General features: G+C 35.2%; 1 protein-coding gene across 1 annotated transcript in view; it reads left to right on the forward strand.

Moving 5' to 3' along the window:
* The window catches only part of LOC150080760 (microphthalmia-associated transcription factor-like), a 129,663-nt gene that overhangs the window by 100,331 nt on the left and 9,499 nt on the right, over positions 1-19,833 (forward strand). The window contains exon 7 of the mRNA XM_090381032.1: positions 6,395-6,560. Within this exon, the coding sequence (XP_090237158.1) occupies positions 6,395-6,560 (166 nt within the window). The remainder of the gene's footprint in view (positions 1-6,394; positions 6,561-19,833) is intronic.

The raw sequence follows: 19,833 nt of genomic DNA on the forward strand, positions 1-19,833 counted from the left end.
AAACACTATATAGTAAACCCCCGCGAATAGCGGGGGTTACGTTCCTGAGAAATGCCACGAATACCGAAAACGCGAATACTGAGTTACGGCTCCCATAGTAATAAAGGGGTTCCGTTCCAAAGTATGAAATATATAAGAAAAACTAATCTAAAATTTTGTCTATGTATGTATTATATGTACCTTCATAATATGAACTATGTACATAGACAGTACATAGTGAAATGCAAGCATATGGCATTGAAATGAAAATAAGAAACAATATAATATTAAATGTAATATTTATTAGAAATTTCAAACAAATCTTTCAAAACCAGTGCCTTTGCTAGCTAAAAAACTTATCCCACCAGTACTACATCAGTTTCACTAAAGTGTTGATAAAGGAGTTTTGCCTTTTCACGAATGATGAGTGAACTTAACGGAATTTTATTTTTATTTTGAGTTCGGTCTTCTATCCACAGATTTAAAGCTTTTTCCAATTTAACATCACGAGTTAACAGAGCAAATTTTTGAAGCAATTAGCGCATTTTCACGGACACTATGACGGATTTTTTCTTCCGATTTCTTAATTGATCGTACTGTTGACTCATTGATTTTATAATGTTTTAAAACTGACGAGACACTTTCACCAATAGAAATTTTGTCTAATAACTCAATTTTACTCGCTAATGTCATCACCTTCTTTGATCTTTTCACAGTTCCCTCGTTATTCGTAGCCATATTTTTGTATGGGTTGGAAAGAACTTATCCACAATAAAGTCACTTTCTTCCATTAACACACTAGAAAAGTCTGTTTTACACTGCAAAACGGTAGATTTATCACTTTTGTAAGCATATCAATTGATAAATTTATTCAATTTATAAGCATATAAATTAAAAGCAAACGACGAAACCTTCCTTACAAGCGCATAACACATACTGAACAAGGATTAGGGAGAAACATCCACGCTCGCAATATTGTTACCCCTCTACCCCCACCCACTGAGCTCTGTTTTGACCGGGAAAGATAATTTTAGCCATGCCCATGTTTTTTTATGGCGGAAAATGTTCATGGCGCTTTAAAATTCACATTTTTTTTAGGTTTCATTTTATATTAAATCAGCGACTGTGAATACGCGAAACCGTGAATACAGATACCGCGAATAGCGGGGGTTTACTGTATATATATATATATATATATATATATTTTTTTTTTTTTTTTTTGGCAAGTTCAAAAAAAGCCTGAGGCTTCCTTGCACTATTGGCTAATACTAATACTATAGCCCATAAATTTTCTAAGTGGAAGGTTAATGAAACTTGGACCACCTCTGACCACAGAGTGATCACGTTCTCTCTTGGTCGTTATGTGGATCGAGTACCTCTTACCCCCAGGATACAGTGCACTTTTGTACCAAGAAGGCAGACTGGAACCACTTTCTAAATGACCTATCTAGTGGTCTCTTCCCCACCTGTCCCAGGGTGGGAGGAAGAGACTACTAGATAGGTCATTTAGAAAGTGGGGATTAGTTAGGATCACTGTCAATTACCAGCAAGTTACCAGACTGGCCACTCAAGGTGCACTCCTGGGGCCTTTCTTCTGGTTCATTGTGCTGGATGAATTCCTAGAGTGAGGTCAAGATCCATCTCATCTCATGTCATCTGTAAAGGCAAAGGTCCTTGATGGACCTTTGCCTTTACAGATGACATGGTCTTGGTGGTGCATGCAGAAACTAAAGTGCAACTTGAAGTGTTAGCAAACCAAGCACTGCAGAAACTTCAGAGCTGATCCACCATGCACACACTCTTCATACCAGGTGCAGAGTTGGGGGGAACCTCCAGTGCTGTCAGCCAAAAACAGTCACTTTTGATCTGTCCTCATATCAGAAGGAAAAACCAAGTCCATTCTTTTTTTGAAGGATACCCTGCACATACGAAGACCACCAGCCATCAAGATAGTTGCTACCCCGATCAGACTGTTTACAAGAAATAAAATACCTTGGTGTAATCCTGATATGAAACTAATGTTTTACCCACACCTTTTGTACCTGGCCACCACCAAGATCAAGAAGTACGCAGTGACGATTACTTGTGTTAGTCAGCTGGATTGGGATCTCGAATGAAGGGTGCTGACACATATATAAGGCTATATTTCCAACTATTGTTTGCTATGGTGCAACAGTGTGATGCACTAAAGTCACCCTGGTGCAGAACAAGCTTGAGCTTGACTTAGTTCAACACTCACAGTCACAACAGCCTGCTGCACTGTGAGCACTCCAGATCCTGTCTGGGTGCATACTTCTTTACTTAAAAGTCATTAAAAGAAAGGTACCCCCGCAGAGATTGTGGACATTCATCTTTACTTGGCTGACATGACATGACAGAAAAGAAAAAGAATCATGAAGAAGTTATTAGACATCTGGCAGGAATCTTGGGACAGCACCACTAAGGGCACCATCACTAAAAAGTTTTTACTGTCTGTCAGGCTCATCTTTAAAGCCCCTGCCCTGGTTTTCTCTAGGATTACAAGTTATGTTTCCCTTGACAGGGCATGAACCCTTTAAACATAAGTTAACTGCCCTGGGAATCCACTCTGTACTTACGGTGAGGATGAGAGTTGGGAATACGTGATATATACCTGCCCTAACTACAAAGACTGCTTCATCAGACTGATAACTAAAATCTGAGATCCTTCATGGCACTTTGAACATCTCTACCTCCAGAATGAACTGTACTATATGGTCCTGACTGAATTTGCACAATGTGCATTTCAACAGAGATGAGCTAATCAATGAAGCAACATTCAAACCGTTAATACTGGATAAATCTTGGGACTACCACTAACAGTGAAAAGTGAAAAAGGACAGGGAAAATTTTCTCCTACTCTACAAATGGACAAGATGTCGAACAACTTCCCTATCTGGAATACTTATAGATGAGACAGTGCCCACCAAGGATTAACTCTGAAGACACCTATCAAGAAAGGATGTTGAGCCTACCTCACTTTGAGCAAAGGTGCCATCTGCTGACATTATTCCTGTAGTTAGTTGTCTGACAGCACCAGGGGTTCCCCTATCTCTGCATTGTATTCTTTGTAGGTGTAACACAGAACTCTGTGGAGGCCAGAGATTTAAAAAATGAGTGGGGAGTGGTTTTTGTGTAGTGTTATGTTCTGTTGTTTCTCTGACCATTTAAATGTTTACGACATCAAGAAAATTTCCAGTACTATAACAGAATTTGTGTCGATTATGGATAGTGAAGGAGGATCTAGCAGGAAAAAGACTATATCAAAACCTGAAATTGTCGCTTTACAGAGTGCGCTTTATTTGTGGTTACTTCAGAAGCAAAATTTAGGTGAACCAGTGTCTGGCCCAATGTTGTGTGAAAAAGCATTGGATTTTAATAAAAAATTAAGAGGTAATGAAAATTTTAAGGCAAGCATAGGTTAGCTGAAAAACTTTAAACTGAGATAAGCTATACGTGAACTAGATATTCAAGGCAAGGAATTTTCTGCAGACGAATCGGCAGTGGTGTCCTTTAAAAGTAAGTTTGCTTCAGTTATAGCAAATTAAGAGAAAGAAACATTTATAATGTTGATGAGATGGGCTTATTATGGAAAGCATTACCAAGAAAAACCCTAGCCACTAAAAGAGAAATGCCTGCACCAGGTTTTAAGATAAGAAAAGAGCGAGTTACAGTTGCTATGTGTGCAAATGCTACTGGGATGCACAGATTGTCCATGCTCGTTATCAGTAACTGAGCACATTTAAAAAATCTTTCTAATTTCCTCGTTTTGTATAAAAATCATAAAAATGCCTGGATGGATGTTTTCTGTTTTTCTGAGATTTGTTTATTTTTTAATTTAATTAATCTTAATTATTTAATTTAATCGTAAGGTAAGATTAAATAAATTTAATCTTACCTTATGTTCGATTATCCGGAAGAGGTCTGACATCAGTTATTCCAGATAATTGATGCTCTACTGTATTTGTAATCAAATACTTGTATTGTTGCAATCATACTTTCTGTAGCTGCCATTTGATTGTAACCATTCAAATGGCTACAATCAAATTTATTTTTTTTAAAGAACCATCCCTGGCAAACTCAGGGTTTACCCAGCCAGAGAACTTGATTCCTACTACCTGGTAGTAACCAGGAATTGGTGATGTTTCATGAGCCCCTAGGCTAAGAGGCCAGATGAACAACATAACCCTACATTATACTAGATAAATCACGTATCACTCGCACTGTCTGGCTTTTACAGTGTACTGTATTCAACACAAGAGAACTGATCATGGATTTGTGGGAAACTATCAGTGCCACTAGACTCTAAACACGATGTACTATATTCAATTGCTCTTGGAATTAACTAAGCACTCTGTAAAAAGTCCAGAAGATTCAGTTTCTGTAATACTCCCACCCTTTTACTAGTACCCGACAATCATCCCTTTTCAAAAATCCATTAGATCGTTGCCTGTGTTCATCAAGTACTTCCTGTGAACTGCATGCCATGATCTGCAGTATCACATGTACTGCTTCTCGCTGTGGCATATGTGCCACTGGGTGGGGAGAAATGGTTGATTGCTAAAACATGGGGCAGACATTGTTTTGTCTGGTAGCCTATATTGCAGTGTAAGATATCATGGTTTCAATCGACAAAAAACAAAACAATTTACAAAATCCTTTTTATTTTTAGAATATGATGCATGCTTAAGATAGTGTTGCACTTTTTAATATTAATATTTTATAGGCCCTCCCTTTGCTTTAATGACATTTATGTCTTTGGCATTAATGCATCACCTTTCATGCACTACCTTTAGAAGCGGTTCATCAGTAACAATATGGTTAAAAAAAACCATAATGCTTTAATTAATTCATGCTTATTTGTTGGTTTTTCCAACATTTCTTAATTTTGAATTTCCTATAGGATTATGTTCTGGTGAATGTCCAGGCCACTTCATCCTTATAATGTTTCTGTTGCATCCAGCAGAATGTAAAACATCATTGTGAAAAATTAGTTTAATGGCTGCATTGTAGAATAAAAGAATAAAGGAAGTCTAACAGTAAAGGTCACATTCAAATAAAAGAAAATAATTTAAAAATATATACTGAAAAAAATGTAAGGTAAGAAGACAAGTTGAAGATCATAATTAATCATTGTAAGGAATTTGAGTTTAATTTATCTGTTAAATGGATTTTATCTAAGAATTTGTAGCAAATATTTTCAAACATTTGTTCCAGCAAGCTGCTGTTGTCTAATTTTGTTTTAGGAAGTGTAAAAGCAATGTCAGATTGCTAATTTAAACTTAATAGATTTTAAACTGAACTTGGTGGCCACCATTAGTTAATATATTTACGAACCTATCAAACTGTGTATATATTGTTGCTGTTTGTTTTAGAGAATATATACATACCTTTTTAAATGAGCATTCAAATCTTTCATTCAATATACAAACCACAGGAAATTGAGGAGGGGTGGGGAGATGAATGAAAATATTCAAAAGTGCCTGCACTACAAGCATTTTAAGATCAATTTTTCACTCATATGCCAATGCTTGTATTTCTCAATTTCTTAATTGCAATATTGGGTTATTATTAACTAACTGTTTTCAGTAATATTCACATATATTTATTTAATTTTAGAATATGATAAACTGTGTTCTGTTTGAGCTGATCTCTATTAGGCACAGTATTGCCTGTTTGTTTAGTTCTAAATGAAGCCTCATAGTATTTAAAGTTTTAAAGAGGTTGAACAAACTAAACAGTGAGGAAAGTTTTTTTTTTTCATAAGTGGGTTGAACAAGAGGACATCTGTTTAAATCAAGGAAGGATAGTTCTTGACTGGATATAATGGGGTTTTTTTTTGGTTTTTTTTTAAGTTAGTAAAGAACTGCACACATTGAATCTGTATAATTTTGTGAAGAAATATGTATAGATTCTTGATATCCAAAATTTGGTGGTTTGGTTTGTTTAAACTTCATTAATAATTGCTGTCCCTGTTATCTCACCATCACAAAGTCTCGGTTCAGCAAAATTCTGTGAAATATCTGATACTAAGAATCTGTATTTATTTCATTCAAAAATTAAATAGGTTCAACTTGTGCAGGAAGAATTACTTCTTTATTAAATTTTTTTCAAGTTTTCTCGATTGTCATTGCTGCTTAAAGAATGCCAGATAAAAAAAAATCCATTTTAGTTATTGGAACATAATACCAAACCTAACGTTGAGGAACAAGAGAGTTTGTATAATTTAAAGAAGAGTTCTTTATGAAATAGACAAATGCAGGTGACAGGAAGTGTGTGTTGCTTCCCCCCTTTAAATTCTTTATGCTGTTTGCTTCCTTGCATCATTTTGCACATACTTAAATTTTGCTTTATGCGATTTTAGACTGATTAATAATTTGTGGAACTTTTAATATAGGTACTCAGATCTGGTAAAAGATTTAAGGTATAACAAAGGAACAATTCTCAAGGCTTCAGTGGATTACGTCCGGTGTCTTAAGAAGGAAATTGAAAAAATTCCACATCTAGAAGAAAGATGCAGGCACACTGATCAAATAAACAGAAAACTCTTGCTCAGAATACAGGTAATAATATACATTTGAAAGTATGAATAAAGGCCAACCTCAATAAACAGTTTAAAATAATTGAAGATTAAAGTGAAAAGTGGAAATGAATCATTGTGCTTGCTTTTATTTTAGTAGCTTACCTAGAAATCATTTTATGTATAGGTTTTCTACATGCAGCTGTTTTTCATGGCAGTTATTTCATAACATAATAAGTATACAGCAAATTGAGCATATCATCCCCAAAACATTAAAATATTTTTTTGAGAACTTCCAATATTTTCTACCCTTCTTGATGAGCAGTAGAATTTACCACAACTGCAGCAGCTTGTGTCATGATATTCATATGGTCTTTATCACGATTTTGTTTGTACAGGTGTGTGGTGATGTTCATTGGCTGATTTGGATGTGTGGGTTTAAAAATAAGATGGCTAAAATATCTCTATTTATATACTGATCATGATGTTGATTTGATTTTATACGATAACAAAAATGCTCTTGAAGAAATTGAACACTATATTTACAGCTTGGGATGATAATGCTCCATCTTGACAAAAAAAAGTCATTAGAGGAGCTGCAGGTGCCAATCTATAGACTTTGTGTTGTTATCTTAAATCCTTAAAAATCACATTTTAGAGGATAAAGTTATGTTTTTTTTTTCACAAGTATTTTCTTTTCTTTCCTTTTAGGCTAACACAATAAAATCCTGTTATTGAATGATTTTTTCTAAAGCAGCATGTTCAAGAGCCAATTAGAGGGAGTAATACTCATCATCTGATTATCAGCAGTGATTAATTATGCATTAAGAATCTACAGATAAGGGAACCACTAGGTGGCACTGATCACAGTGTACTGATGTGGGATTTACTTAAAGATATAACTACCATCAGGGGTAAAGGGAAGGATTTTTTCTTTCTTAAAGGTCCCTTTTCCTGTCCCTTTCTTAAAGGAAAGGGACAGGAAATTCTAAATTTGAAGCATTCAAGAAATTAATCTTGGAAGCTACTTGGATTTTCATACCGATTAAGAAATGCTGTTCAAGGTTTAGGCCTAAATGGATGTCAGATGAACTAATGAGACTCGAGGCAGAGAATAAAAATGGACGGTATGCATATAAATTATCAGGTGACACAGAAGTTTATGACAGATATAAGCTAATCTGTAATCAAGTCACAAAGGACGTTAGGCAGGCTAAGGTACATTACAAGAAATGTTTGGCAAAGGATGCAAATAAAAACAGCAAAGACTTTGATGATACTGCTGCTCAGGTAGCTGACAAACTGAATGAATATTTTCATCTACATTCACACACATGATGAATTATATAGGGAAGTGGAGGCCAGAAGTTTATCAAACTCTAACAGGGAGCTAAATGATTTTGTAATAAATGAGAGCAAAGTGGAGAAGAAATTGTTGAAATTAAACATAAGAAAGGCACTTGGGGTGGATGGAATCAATCCAGTTATTAAAGGAGACAGCAAAGGAAGTAAGCAAACCCTTAGCCATAATTATGAGAGCATCCTTGGATTCAGAAGTCCCCACAGACTGGATATGTGCAAATGTGTCTGCAATTCACAGAGGGCAATCAGAGGGTGACACAAGTAATTACAGACCAGTTAGTTTAACTTCTGTTCTGTTCTGTGGAAAATTATGGAGTCACTGGTTAAAGAAGTGCTGCAGGACCATCTAGACAAGACTGCAATTATAGTTCATACACAGCACGGGTTTGTTAAGGGAAAATCTTATCTGACCAATTTGATTGGATATTACAATGTGGTCACAAAGGAACTGGATGCAAAAAATAATTTTGTATCATATACTTGGATTTCAGGAAAGCTTTTGATACTGTTGTACATGGACGACTGCTATACAAATTGGAGCAATATGGCATTAAGGGCAAGTTGCTGCTATGGATAAAGTGATGGCTGAGTCAGAGAAGACAGAGTAGTAATCAATGGACACTGCTGTTTGTGGACTGATGTTAATAGTGGAGTTCCCTGGATTTGGTATTGGGCCCATTATTGTTTTCTCTATTTATCAATGATATTGATGAAGTTTAATGTCCAAGTTTGCAGATGATACAAAGGTTTGCTGGGTTGTTAATGACAGTATGCTACTGCAACAGGATCTAGAAAAGTTGAGTCGATGGGCTGTGGGTGGCAACTGAAGTTTAACATTGACAAATGTAAAGTATTGCATATGGGTAGCAGTAACCCAAGAGTAACGTACCAACTGTGCGTTACTACGCTAAGGGTAGTGCAGAATGAAAAAGATATGGGAGTAATTGTGCTGTCAGATCATGAAGGTTTCCGAGCAGTGCAGACAGGCTGCCAGAGCAGCTCATGAGGATTTGCCAATGATATTCAGGAATTTTGCTAGCAGGGATAAGGAGGTGATTATCGCTTTGTATAAGGCAATGCTCAGGCCACACCTTGAGTTCTGCACACAGGTTTAGAGGTCTACATCATTTTAGGAAGGATGTAGAGCTTCTGGAACGAGCAGAAGAGCAACAATACTGCTGAGGGGAACAAAGGGGTGCTCTTGCGAAGAAAGACTTAAGTTCTGCAAATTGCAGCATCTGGAAACTAGGCACCTGTGAGGTGATCTGATTAGGGTGTATAAGGCTTTTGAATGGTTTGAGCAAGCTCTGTCCTGATGCGATTCTTCCTCTTGCTCAGATTATACACCTGAGGAGGGGCCATAAATTCAAAGTGAGGAAAGACAGTTTTAGAATAGATGCGCGGAATTTGTCTTTAGCCAGTGGGGTGGTTGATTGCTGGAAGGAATGTCCATCTGTCATTGTGGAAGTTGATAACTTAAATAAATTAAAGCAAGAAGCAGACAAACTTTTGGAGCAAATGAATAGGTGAAATTGGGAAGGTTTTTTTTTTTTTTTTTTTTTTTTTGCTGGTACTGTGTAAACTTGTTTTCTTGTATTGTATGCCTCTACTAATGCTGATGATAACTGCCCAAAGGAACATGAATCATTTAATTGTACTGAAAATTCACTCTAATGAATATTTTTCAGAATTATTTTAAAAGATCCATACTTTTTTTAAAATAAAAGCCTGTCCACATTTTTTCTAACATACATAAATGCATTTGTACATAAAATTTTAATAAATCCAGACATTCAAAAATACATTATGGTAAAAATAATTCAGTCTACCTTCATCTAAAATGTCTAATTTCAAATTGCATTAAAGTTGAATTAGATTACTGATACTTTTTTTCTGGATGAATGGATCACTTATGGAAATGTTTCTGGAGTTGAATGGCTTGATTGTGACAACAAAGGTTACGATAAGACCTCTTTCAATTTGGATTCTTTAACCTGCTTTTCTTGTTTTGTTCCTTCTCTTTTTTTTATATGAGGTGTACTAAATGGTGAGCTTGGAATATAACTGATAGAAGATAAAGATGCTTATTCAGTTGTATGTAGTAGTAGTAGAGGCATGTTATGCTATAAAGCAAGCTTATGTAGCATCAGCCAAAAAAAAAACAAAAAAACACACACCCTTCCAATTTCACCTATTCATTCGTTCCAAATGTTTGTCTAGTTCTGCCTTCGATTTATTTAAGCTATCAATGTCCACAATGACAGATGGAAGTTTGTTCCAGCAATTAACTATCTGCTGACTACAGGAAAATTTCTGCACATCTATTCGACAACTGTCTTTCCTCAATTTCAGTTTATGCCCTTTCAGTTTCGTAATCTGAGCAAGAGAAAGAATCCCATTAGAATTGAGCCTGCTCAACCCATTCAAGTCCTTATACACCTCAATCAGATCTCCTCACAGGTGCCTAGTCTCCAGATGCTGCACTTTTCAGAACTTAAGCTTTTCTCGGTAAGAGGACCCCTTCTTTCCCCTCACCCATCTTGTAGCCCTTCTCTGTACTTGCTCAAGCAACTCTACATCCTTCCTAAAATGAGTTCTCCAGACCTGTATGCAGTACTCAAGGTGTGGCCTGACCATTGCCTTATACAAAGGGATAATCACCTCCTTTTCCCTACTAGAAAAATTCCTGAATATTATTGACAACACCCCATGACCGGCACTGGCCGCCTGTCTGCACTGCTCAGAAAATTTCATTTCATATCTGACTGCACAGTTACTCACAGGTCTTTTTCATTTTCTATCACCCTAAGTACAATGTACCACACAGTTGGTACATTGCTCTGGGGTTACTCTACCCATATGCAGTACTTTGCATTTATCAATGTTAAACTGCAGTTGCCACTTCTCAGCTCATCTGCCAACTTTTTTAGATCCTGTTGCAGTAGCACACTGCCATTACTGTCATTAACAACCCTGCCGACATTAGTATCATCTGCAAACTTGGATATTAAGCCTGATATACTTTCATCAATATCATTTAAAATTTAAAAACTGTTTGAGACCATTGTAGTCACTTTTACAAAAGCAAAAACCCTTTACCCCTAATGGTAGTAATATCTTTAAGTAAATCCCACATCAGTACACTGTGATCACTCCCACCCAGTGGTTCCTTTATCTGCAAATTCTTAATGCACCGAATAATCACTGCTGATAACCAGATCAAGAGTATTACCCTTTCTGTTTGTCTCTCAAACATGCTGCTGTAGAAAACAATCATCCAATAAATCCACAAAAGCCTTGCTGCTAGCGTGTGAATTACCAATCCACAAAATCCACAAGTTCCTTTCAATATCTAGGAAGATAAAATCCCCCGTTATTAGACATTCTGATTTGTTGGCCCACTCTATTTCTCTGTACAGTTGTTCATTGTACTCATTAGGCCTACAACACACTCCTACTCTTACTCTTTTGCTTTCCCAGTGTCACTACAAATGTCACACCAAACTGACTAAACACTGCACTATCCATCTATGTCTGGTTCATTTCCTTAGATTTTGTTTCTTAACTAACAGCATAAACCCTCCTCCCTTATCCTGTCTATCCTTTCTGTACACATTGTACTCCCCAAATCCAATTCTACACTGTTTATATCTGTGTGACACCACATCTCTGATATCCCAACAATATCTACCTTTGTTGTCTTGACCAGCACTTCAATTTCATCAAATTTATTCACTATACTCCTTGCATTGGTGTACATGCACCTGTTCTTACTCTTAGTTACCCTAACACAGCCCATGCATTTATTTTTTCCATGATGACTCCCAGCTGTTCCTAAAATCTCCAGCACCCCACCCTCTAGGCCGCTGCTCATTCTGTTAGAAGCAGTGCAAGAATTACTTTCTCCTCTGCCTGCCGCTACTGTTAATCTTTTAGTCTGTTAATCCTCCCAAGCTAGCAGTTTTCCAACCCACTTAACACACGGCTCTCATCATGTCCTGCCTCCTATTGTGTCTGGGAAGAATTGGAGACACTTTCAAATTTAACCCTAGCTCAACTTTTTTTTAAACATTGACCTGTCCTTGTTAAGTAAATCTGCAGATCTACTCTTAATGTCATTAGTGCCAATATGTACAACAATATCACCTTTTGTGCCCTTAAAAGATATCTGCTCTACAGCATCATCAACTTTTGTTCCTGGGAGACATACCTTGGTCCTATTCCACTTATCCTTTTTATACAATATATTACCTGTCTCCCTGACAATGGAGTCACCGACAATAACTAGCTCCTGTGCCGACCAGTGCATTCTGCCTTAGAGATTGCCACTGTGTTGCCTGATGCACAAGGGTTAGCTCTGGTGTTGAATTGTGCAGCTGAGAGTTTGATGGGTCCCCCCATACTGAGTTGACGACTTATTTCTTGACACTCTCTGCACCTAGTACACACAAAGACATCCTCCTTGGATCATGTACCGTTCCAGAAAGTTCCACAAATATTTCACAAGTCACATAATTTTTTAGGGTGTGATGCATTGGAGAATATCCATCCCTTGGTTGTTCCCTGAGCCGCAGTATTCCTTCTACCTTGTGCCTGTTGTTTTGCTGCTCTAGTGTGTGGCATGATATCTGATTGAATACTATTGATTAGCAATGAAAATCAAAAATGTTAATCAATTTAATTAATTAATTATCAATGCTACACTATCTAATAAATTCCTACAGGCAGGGATACGTATTATGCTATCTAGTTTTATGTTAAAGCTACCTATTTACCACAGTTAAAAATTTAAATTTCCTACCATTCATTCTACATTATAACAGTGATGGCAAGATTCAAACAAAACAATGCTTTTATGTTACATTAAGTAGTAACCTACAAAATCTCTATCTGAATTAAAAATAATGATCATAACTAGTACTATAAAGCTATTTATAAAGTACAATATTATATGACAGCTAAGTAAATAAATGGCAAAACTTTTCAAAAAAACTTATTTCGCGGAGCTTGAATTCACTGCTTTCACTTATTGACACTCAGCATATGACATATTTCACGTATGACACTCAATGTATGTATTTATGGGCTGAAAAAATAAAATATTTATTCTGAATTTTTCTTAAAAACTAATTTTGTGCAAATGAAACTTACAAAGCATTAATTAATAAGGGATATCTGATATGTGAAAATATTTTTGTTATAGTGAAATTTTCACAGTGTTCATCCTTACATCACTAATTACTGCAGTTTGGAATTAATGAGTTAAATTAGTTGAATGGATTGATGAATAATTAAGAATTTGGCAGACAGGTTTGACTTGACTCATTAAAATATGAAGCAAAATCTGTCTGTATCAATATGTAAGAATGTCTGTGGTAGATCTTAAAATTTCAGATACTGTTTTGAAAATGCCATGGTCTAGCATATCCATCATGTTATCTTTGTCTGCATGGGGCCCAGAAGGGAGAGATGAGGTGAAAAATATTTTATCATGAAACTTCCACTTACTTTTAATGTTAAATAGTAATTCATGGAAAATTATTACTGTACAGTTTATATGCTTAACCTGATTTTTTTAAAAATTTGTTTAAATAATTTAAAATTCCTTATGTTTTACATTAAATTTCTTAACCTTAACTTAGAGTAATATATATATATATATATATATATATATATATATATATATATATATTGCTCTAAGTTAAGGTTTAGAAATTTAGTGTAAAACATAAGGAATTTTAAATTAACAATAATTAGCAATAGTGAGATATTCATTTTGAGTGGAGCTCAAAGAATGTTGCTGTTGCAGTTGATAGTGACTAAGAAACCTAGCTTGGTGACTAGTGTTTTATAAGTCAACCTAGTGTTTGTGAAGTTAAATTTACAGTTCTTTTTTTATGACCACTGTGGTTTTGCAAGGTTTGGAATGTTAAAGGTACAGTACAAAGGACTCTTAGTATGGATAACTAAAGAAAGCATTATTTTATGGAATGAATACAATTGATTGAAGGAATGTGACAAGACTGCAGTTATAGTATTATTAAAGAATAATGTCCCACCAAGATTTCCAAAAAACAAGAAAATGTCATAGAGAAAGTTTTATATCTGTCCTTTGTGATAACCTGAAAATTAATTACCTGGAGTACATTTTATAATTTGTTTCTTATTCAGTATCAAGCAATCCACTACAAAGGATTGGAGGAGTTTTTTGCATGCAGTTTGTCCATGATTATGAATATTTACAAAAGAAAATGTCATGAAGGAAATTTCATACATGACAAAACACCTTAACCTAGAAGTTGATACTAAAGATATGAGTTGCTGGAGTCTCATGGGGAAAATCTCACGACCAACAATTTGATTGAATTGCAGGCACAAATGCAAATTGAAGAAAGGTATGATATTGATGACAAAATCTCCAGTACCCATTCAAAAAGACTGAATCTCAAAAGGCTAAGAGACAATAGCAGTGATAGAGCATTCAATTTCTAATGTTGAGAGAAGCAGTAATGTTGTCAGAGACTTTTGCTATTATTTCTCTTGTTTGCTATAAGAGGTATATAAGATTCTTTATGATGAAAAGAAGACAACTTGGCTGCTTTCTCTGAACAAATTTTTTATACAGGATTGGTTTATCAGGTATGTACATATTTATTCATATTTCATTTAAAAAAAGTCAAATCATTCACAAATCTTTGAGAATGTATCTTGGTGAGTTGCATGAGTTTATATGGAAAATTAATGTTCAGTTAGCATATATTCATTTTACATATGGTTTTCGAAGAATACATTAACCAAGTGTTAGGTGCATATATATTTGAAAATTCTTTATCTATGAAAACATTATACTGTTTATCTTATGGAGCTTTGTTATCTTATGGTCATTAATTGGAGAGTTGATGTATAATTTATCATCTCTTGTAGTTTTTCAATTTATTCTGCTTTGGTGCCCTGGTAATAGTTAAAAGATGTTGTTTATAATTAGTTTAGCATAGAGATAAAGGTAATCAGAGACAGAAATTTAAAAACTTTTAATTTTCACAGTTTAATTATCAGTATACTATCCAGTATTATAGTCGTGAGGTTGATTGATATTGGATGCTTTTGGAAATTGGCATTACGTGAATTTAATGCTAATAAGCAAGATGGACACTAGTATTTTTACCTGATTATGTGACTATTACTGTATAATAGCTGTTCTTGAAGACACTTTTCTCTCTCTCCAGGATCCCTGTGGTAACTGACTCTTGGTCACTGCCAAAAGTTGGTCACCAAGTTACAAACTTATTGAGACATGCAGTTCTGAGATTTTGGTTGTATGGCATTTGATTGATACTTTTTTGTGCCTTTCATTCAATTTTGTTGCATTGTGGTTTGTACTTGTGTGACATAGTTCAGATTTTTCTTTTCGGTGGAAAGCTTCTTAAGTAAATTTGTCAGAATGGTTCCGAACTTCATATATTCGTTTATTAAATCCAAGCTCAGAAACCGGTTTTATCAATAAGATTTTTCCAGTATAGATAAAATCATATTGATCAATTCAAACTGCTCACTTCTACAACACCAGATGGAAGTTTGTTCCAACAATCAATCACCTGTTGGTTGAAGGCAAACTTTCACACATCTATTCTACAACTCTTTCCTCAATTTGAATTTATGCCCCCTCATGTGTGCAGTCTGAGAAAGGTGAAGAATCCCATGAACACTGAGCTTGCTCAGTCCATTCAAAGCCTTAAACACCTGAATCAGTTCAGATCACAGTTGCTTAGTCTCCAGATACTACAATTTGCAGAACTAAAGCCTTCCCTTTGTTCCCCTCACCAATCTTGTTGCCCTTCTCTGTACTCATTCCAGCAGCTCGACATCCTTCCTGAAATGAGGCTACCAGTACTCAACGTGTAGCTTGACAAATGCCTTGTACAATGGGATAATCACCCCTCCGTAGCCAGGTGGGTAGGAGCAGCAGTGCGTGGCACACGCTTCTTGATTAGACTGGGGTTCAAACACATGACCACCAAATATGGAGGATGCAGAAAGGTCAGGGAATGACCACCGCATATCCCCGGAGCAATATGGCCTTAGTTGCTAATGCTCCTAAAATCCAAATAACAACAACAACCCCTTTGTATTCCTGCTAACAAAATTCCTGTATATCATTGAGAAAATCCCATGAGCTGTTCTGGTTACCTGTCTGCACTGCTCAGAGACCTTCATCTGACTGCACAATTACCCCTAGGCCTCCACTACCCTGAGTGTGGCGCCTCCGTAGCCAGGTGGGAAGGAGCAGCAGTGCGTAGCATACGCTTCTTGATTTAGACCGGGGTTCGAGCCCGTCACCATCAAATACGGATGATGCGGAAAGGTCAGGGAATGACCACCGCATATCCCCGGAGCAATATGGCCTTAGTTGCTAATGCTCCTAAAAACCAAATAACAAACAAACATAACCCTGAGTGTGGTAGTGGAGGCCTAGGGGTAATTGCGCAGTCAGTAGGTAGTTATTCTGGGATTACTGCTATCCATATGCAGTACCTTGCATTTGTCAATGTTAAACATCAATCACCATTACTCAGCCCATCTTTCTAATTTTTCTAGATCTTGTTGCAGTAGCATATCCTGATTACTCTCAGTAACCACCCTGCCAACCTTTGTATCATCTGTAATTATAGAAAATAACAGTGGGCTCAGTATTGAACCCTGAGGAACTCCAGCAATAACAGTAGTCCAAGAAGAGCAATGTTGATTTATAACCACTTTTTGTTTTCTCCTACTCAATCATCCCTTCATCTGTAGCTGTAACTTGTCCCCAATACGACACTATTGCAATTTGTATAGTAGTCTTTTATGTGGAACAGTGTACAAATGTTTTTCTGAAATCAAAGTATAGTAGACTCTCGATTTTCTGGGATAGATGGTAAAACCAATTTCCCGGTTAATCCAAAAATGCAGAAGTCCCTGACATACATAAGAGATACGTTCCAGGACCTCTTACATAAGTACATAAGTAGAGTTTTACGTAACTCAGGAATGACTAATAAAATATTGCTAATATATCCCTGATATGCCAAAATTACAAAAACCACATAATATCCTCAGAAGAAAAATAGTTATATATTTTTAATTATTTCAATTAAAAACTTTATCTGGGGACAGAGGTGAAGTAACCAGAGTGGCACATAAGAAAAGAAAACATAAAAGGAAGGGGAAAAAAAAAAAAAACATGTTATTGTACTGTAAAAACCAATTTGTATTTAGTATCCTTATTATAGTTGACTTCATTGGTGTCGATTGCTTCACAGCTTCTCGTATTATGTCTTTCTCCTTTATTGTGTTCACCGTCGCCACTGACAAATCTGAATTCCACACGATACTTGTTAATGTTTGGCCATTTTCATATATCCTTATTATTTTAATTTTCTGTTCCAACTCAATCACTTTTCTTTTCTTGGCAGATTTACTAGTACTGCTGCCACTTATTCTCTTAGTCGGCACCATGATAACAGTCAAAATTAAATTTTCTGAAAAGAACTTCACAGGGAGAAAACTCACTTATAACCCTACGTGAGCTTACATTTTACTGAAGCACATTTCTGGAGATCACTACCATAAAACAATAAAAGCAATTTGCACTTTCCAGTTTATTGAGCTTTTTTGTTAGTGCAATTCATTATAAAAGGGTAGTAAACTCGATCTTATTGGCATTTGTAGTAATACCGATAGCTGAAATTCTGTGTGTTTTTACGTTAATATGGTGAAATGTGTGTCCCTTTCATTGAAATATTGTCATATATAAAAAAAATATAAATAACATAACATAAGTCCGAAGCTATATAAGTCAGGGACTTAACTGCATAAAAAAATGTTCAGCAACCTACGTAAAAAGTATGACGATAGATAAAAACCGAAAAACTTGCCATGCACTACTCGCATGTCCAATACGTGAGTAGTGCATATTGGACATGCATTTAGTTTTTAATGATGTTGATTTTAAATCTAATAGCTTCCCTCTATTTTTTTACAATGTTGCGTGTGGTTTGGTCACCAACATTATTATGGTTCATTAGAGATTTAACAGATACACCGTTTTCAAACTTTTGAATAATTTCAAGTTTTTGTTTAACTGAAAGCGCAACTCTTTTGCACTTACCCATCTTTTTTAGCGATTTCTAAAAAAAAAAAAAAAAAAAATTACTATAAAAAAAAGTCTGACATAATTAACAAAACAAAATTTGTCCTTTTGCAATGCGACGGAACAATTGACACAATGCACTAAAACAAACTAAACATTTGGTCCTTATTTTTATTTATTTATTTTTTTTGAGCAGCAGGCGTGAAGACAGCGGGGGTTGCAAGACAATAGGCACACTAATCTCCCAATGACAACTTATAACGCCGCTTATTGTCTGTTATTTACGACTTGCAAAATATCTGTTTATAACTATTATAGTTATTACTTGAATTTTATTTCTGGTTGATTTATTTTATTATTTTTTTAATTTGGAATCTTGAAGTGTCCTAGTTAATCCGATTGCGGTAAATCGAGAGTCTGCTGTATATGATGGCAAAATTATTTTATGCATCCAGTTTCTCTGTTACTTCACCATTGTATCCAATATAATTGGTCAGACAAGGTCACATTACTTCTTTAATTGGTAACTCACTAATTTTCCCTGGAACAGAAGTCAAGCTAAACAGGTCTTAAATTACTCATGTCACCCTTTGATCTCCCTTTGTGAATTGGGGATACATTTAGATATCTACATTCCACAGTAACCTCCCTAGAACCCAAGGATATTCTCATAATTATGGTTAAAGGTTTGCTTATCACTTTTACTGCCTCCCTTAATATAATTAGATAGGACCTATCCAGAGATGCTTTTTTTTTTTTTTTTTTGTTTAGCTTCTGCAATATTTAGCTCCCTGTTAGAGTTTGATACATTTATAACATCCCCCATCCTTAAAAAAATTCTTTATATGTGAATATAGATTCAAAATATTTATTCAGTTTTTTAGCAACCCAAGTAGAATCATTGACAGTTAAACCATTCATATGTAGATAAATCCTGTTATATTTAAATTGTTTAACACTAAAGAATATGCTTTCCACATACAGTTCATTACAACCTCATGTAAAACCTCTCATATTATAATCTGAAACAATTACTCTTTTTCTGATATTGTACATAAGTTAACTAACTTTATTGTAACCCAAAAATATGACTGGGAAATTAATAAATGCCAAAAAAAGGACTTTATTGATAGTATATTGAAACAACCAACACACATCTAATAGACACTTAAGTAATATCAGTGCAAAAAAGTCCCAGAAAGGATCAGGAAACAGTGTTTATTTTAGAATGGAGATATATATGTGCACATACTGATATAGAGTTAAATTCATTTCAGTAGTCTGTAATGTTATTTTTCAGTTTCCCAGATATCAAACAAATTTGTGAAGAATAAAAAAATTTGCGATTTTCTGACAAAACACTTGTGCAACAAGATCGAATCTTTCTGATTGTAGATACAATTGGTAAAAACTAAAAAAAGAAAGAAAAAGAAACATGAATGGTATGTTAACTGTTACTTTCTTTGATTGATTACTGAAATCATAGGCATATCTTTATGGACAACCAACGTTTTGTGGTTTTCACTTGCTTCTGATATTGGTTTTAATTTTAAGATATCCTAGTTATTTTATGGATAAACTCCTGTTTTTACTTCATTGAATGGACTGATTCTGGCTTTTGCAGCTTGGGTACTATTTGGAACATACTTTTAGGTCAACACTTTTTTTTGTAGGTGTTAACATGTGACAAAACAGATTTGTTTGGGCCCATAGGTAAAATAATTTTGATCAAATAAAGTTCATAAAGAACAAGCACAGAACTAATTTTAAGTCAAATTTAACATTTTAATGAGATTTTTGTTGGATCTGATAAAAATGTACAAAA

This window comes from Mastigoproctus giganteus, chromosome 9 (assembly GCF_048544385.1).
Source record: "Mastigoproctus giganteus isolate SK-2022 chromosome 9, ASM4854438v1, whole genome shotgun sequence".
Classification (NCBI taxonomy): domain Eukaryota; kingdom Metazoa; phylum Arthropoda; class Arachnida; order Uropygi; family Thelyphonidae; genus Mastigoproctus; species Mastigoproctus giganteus.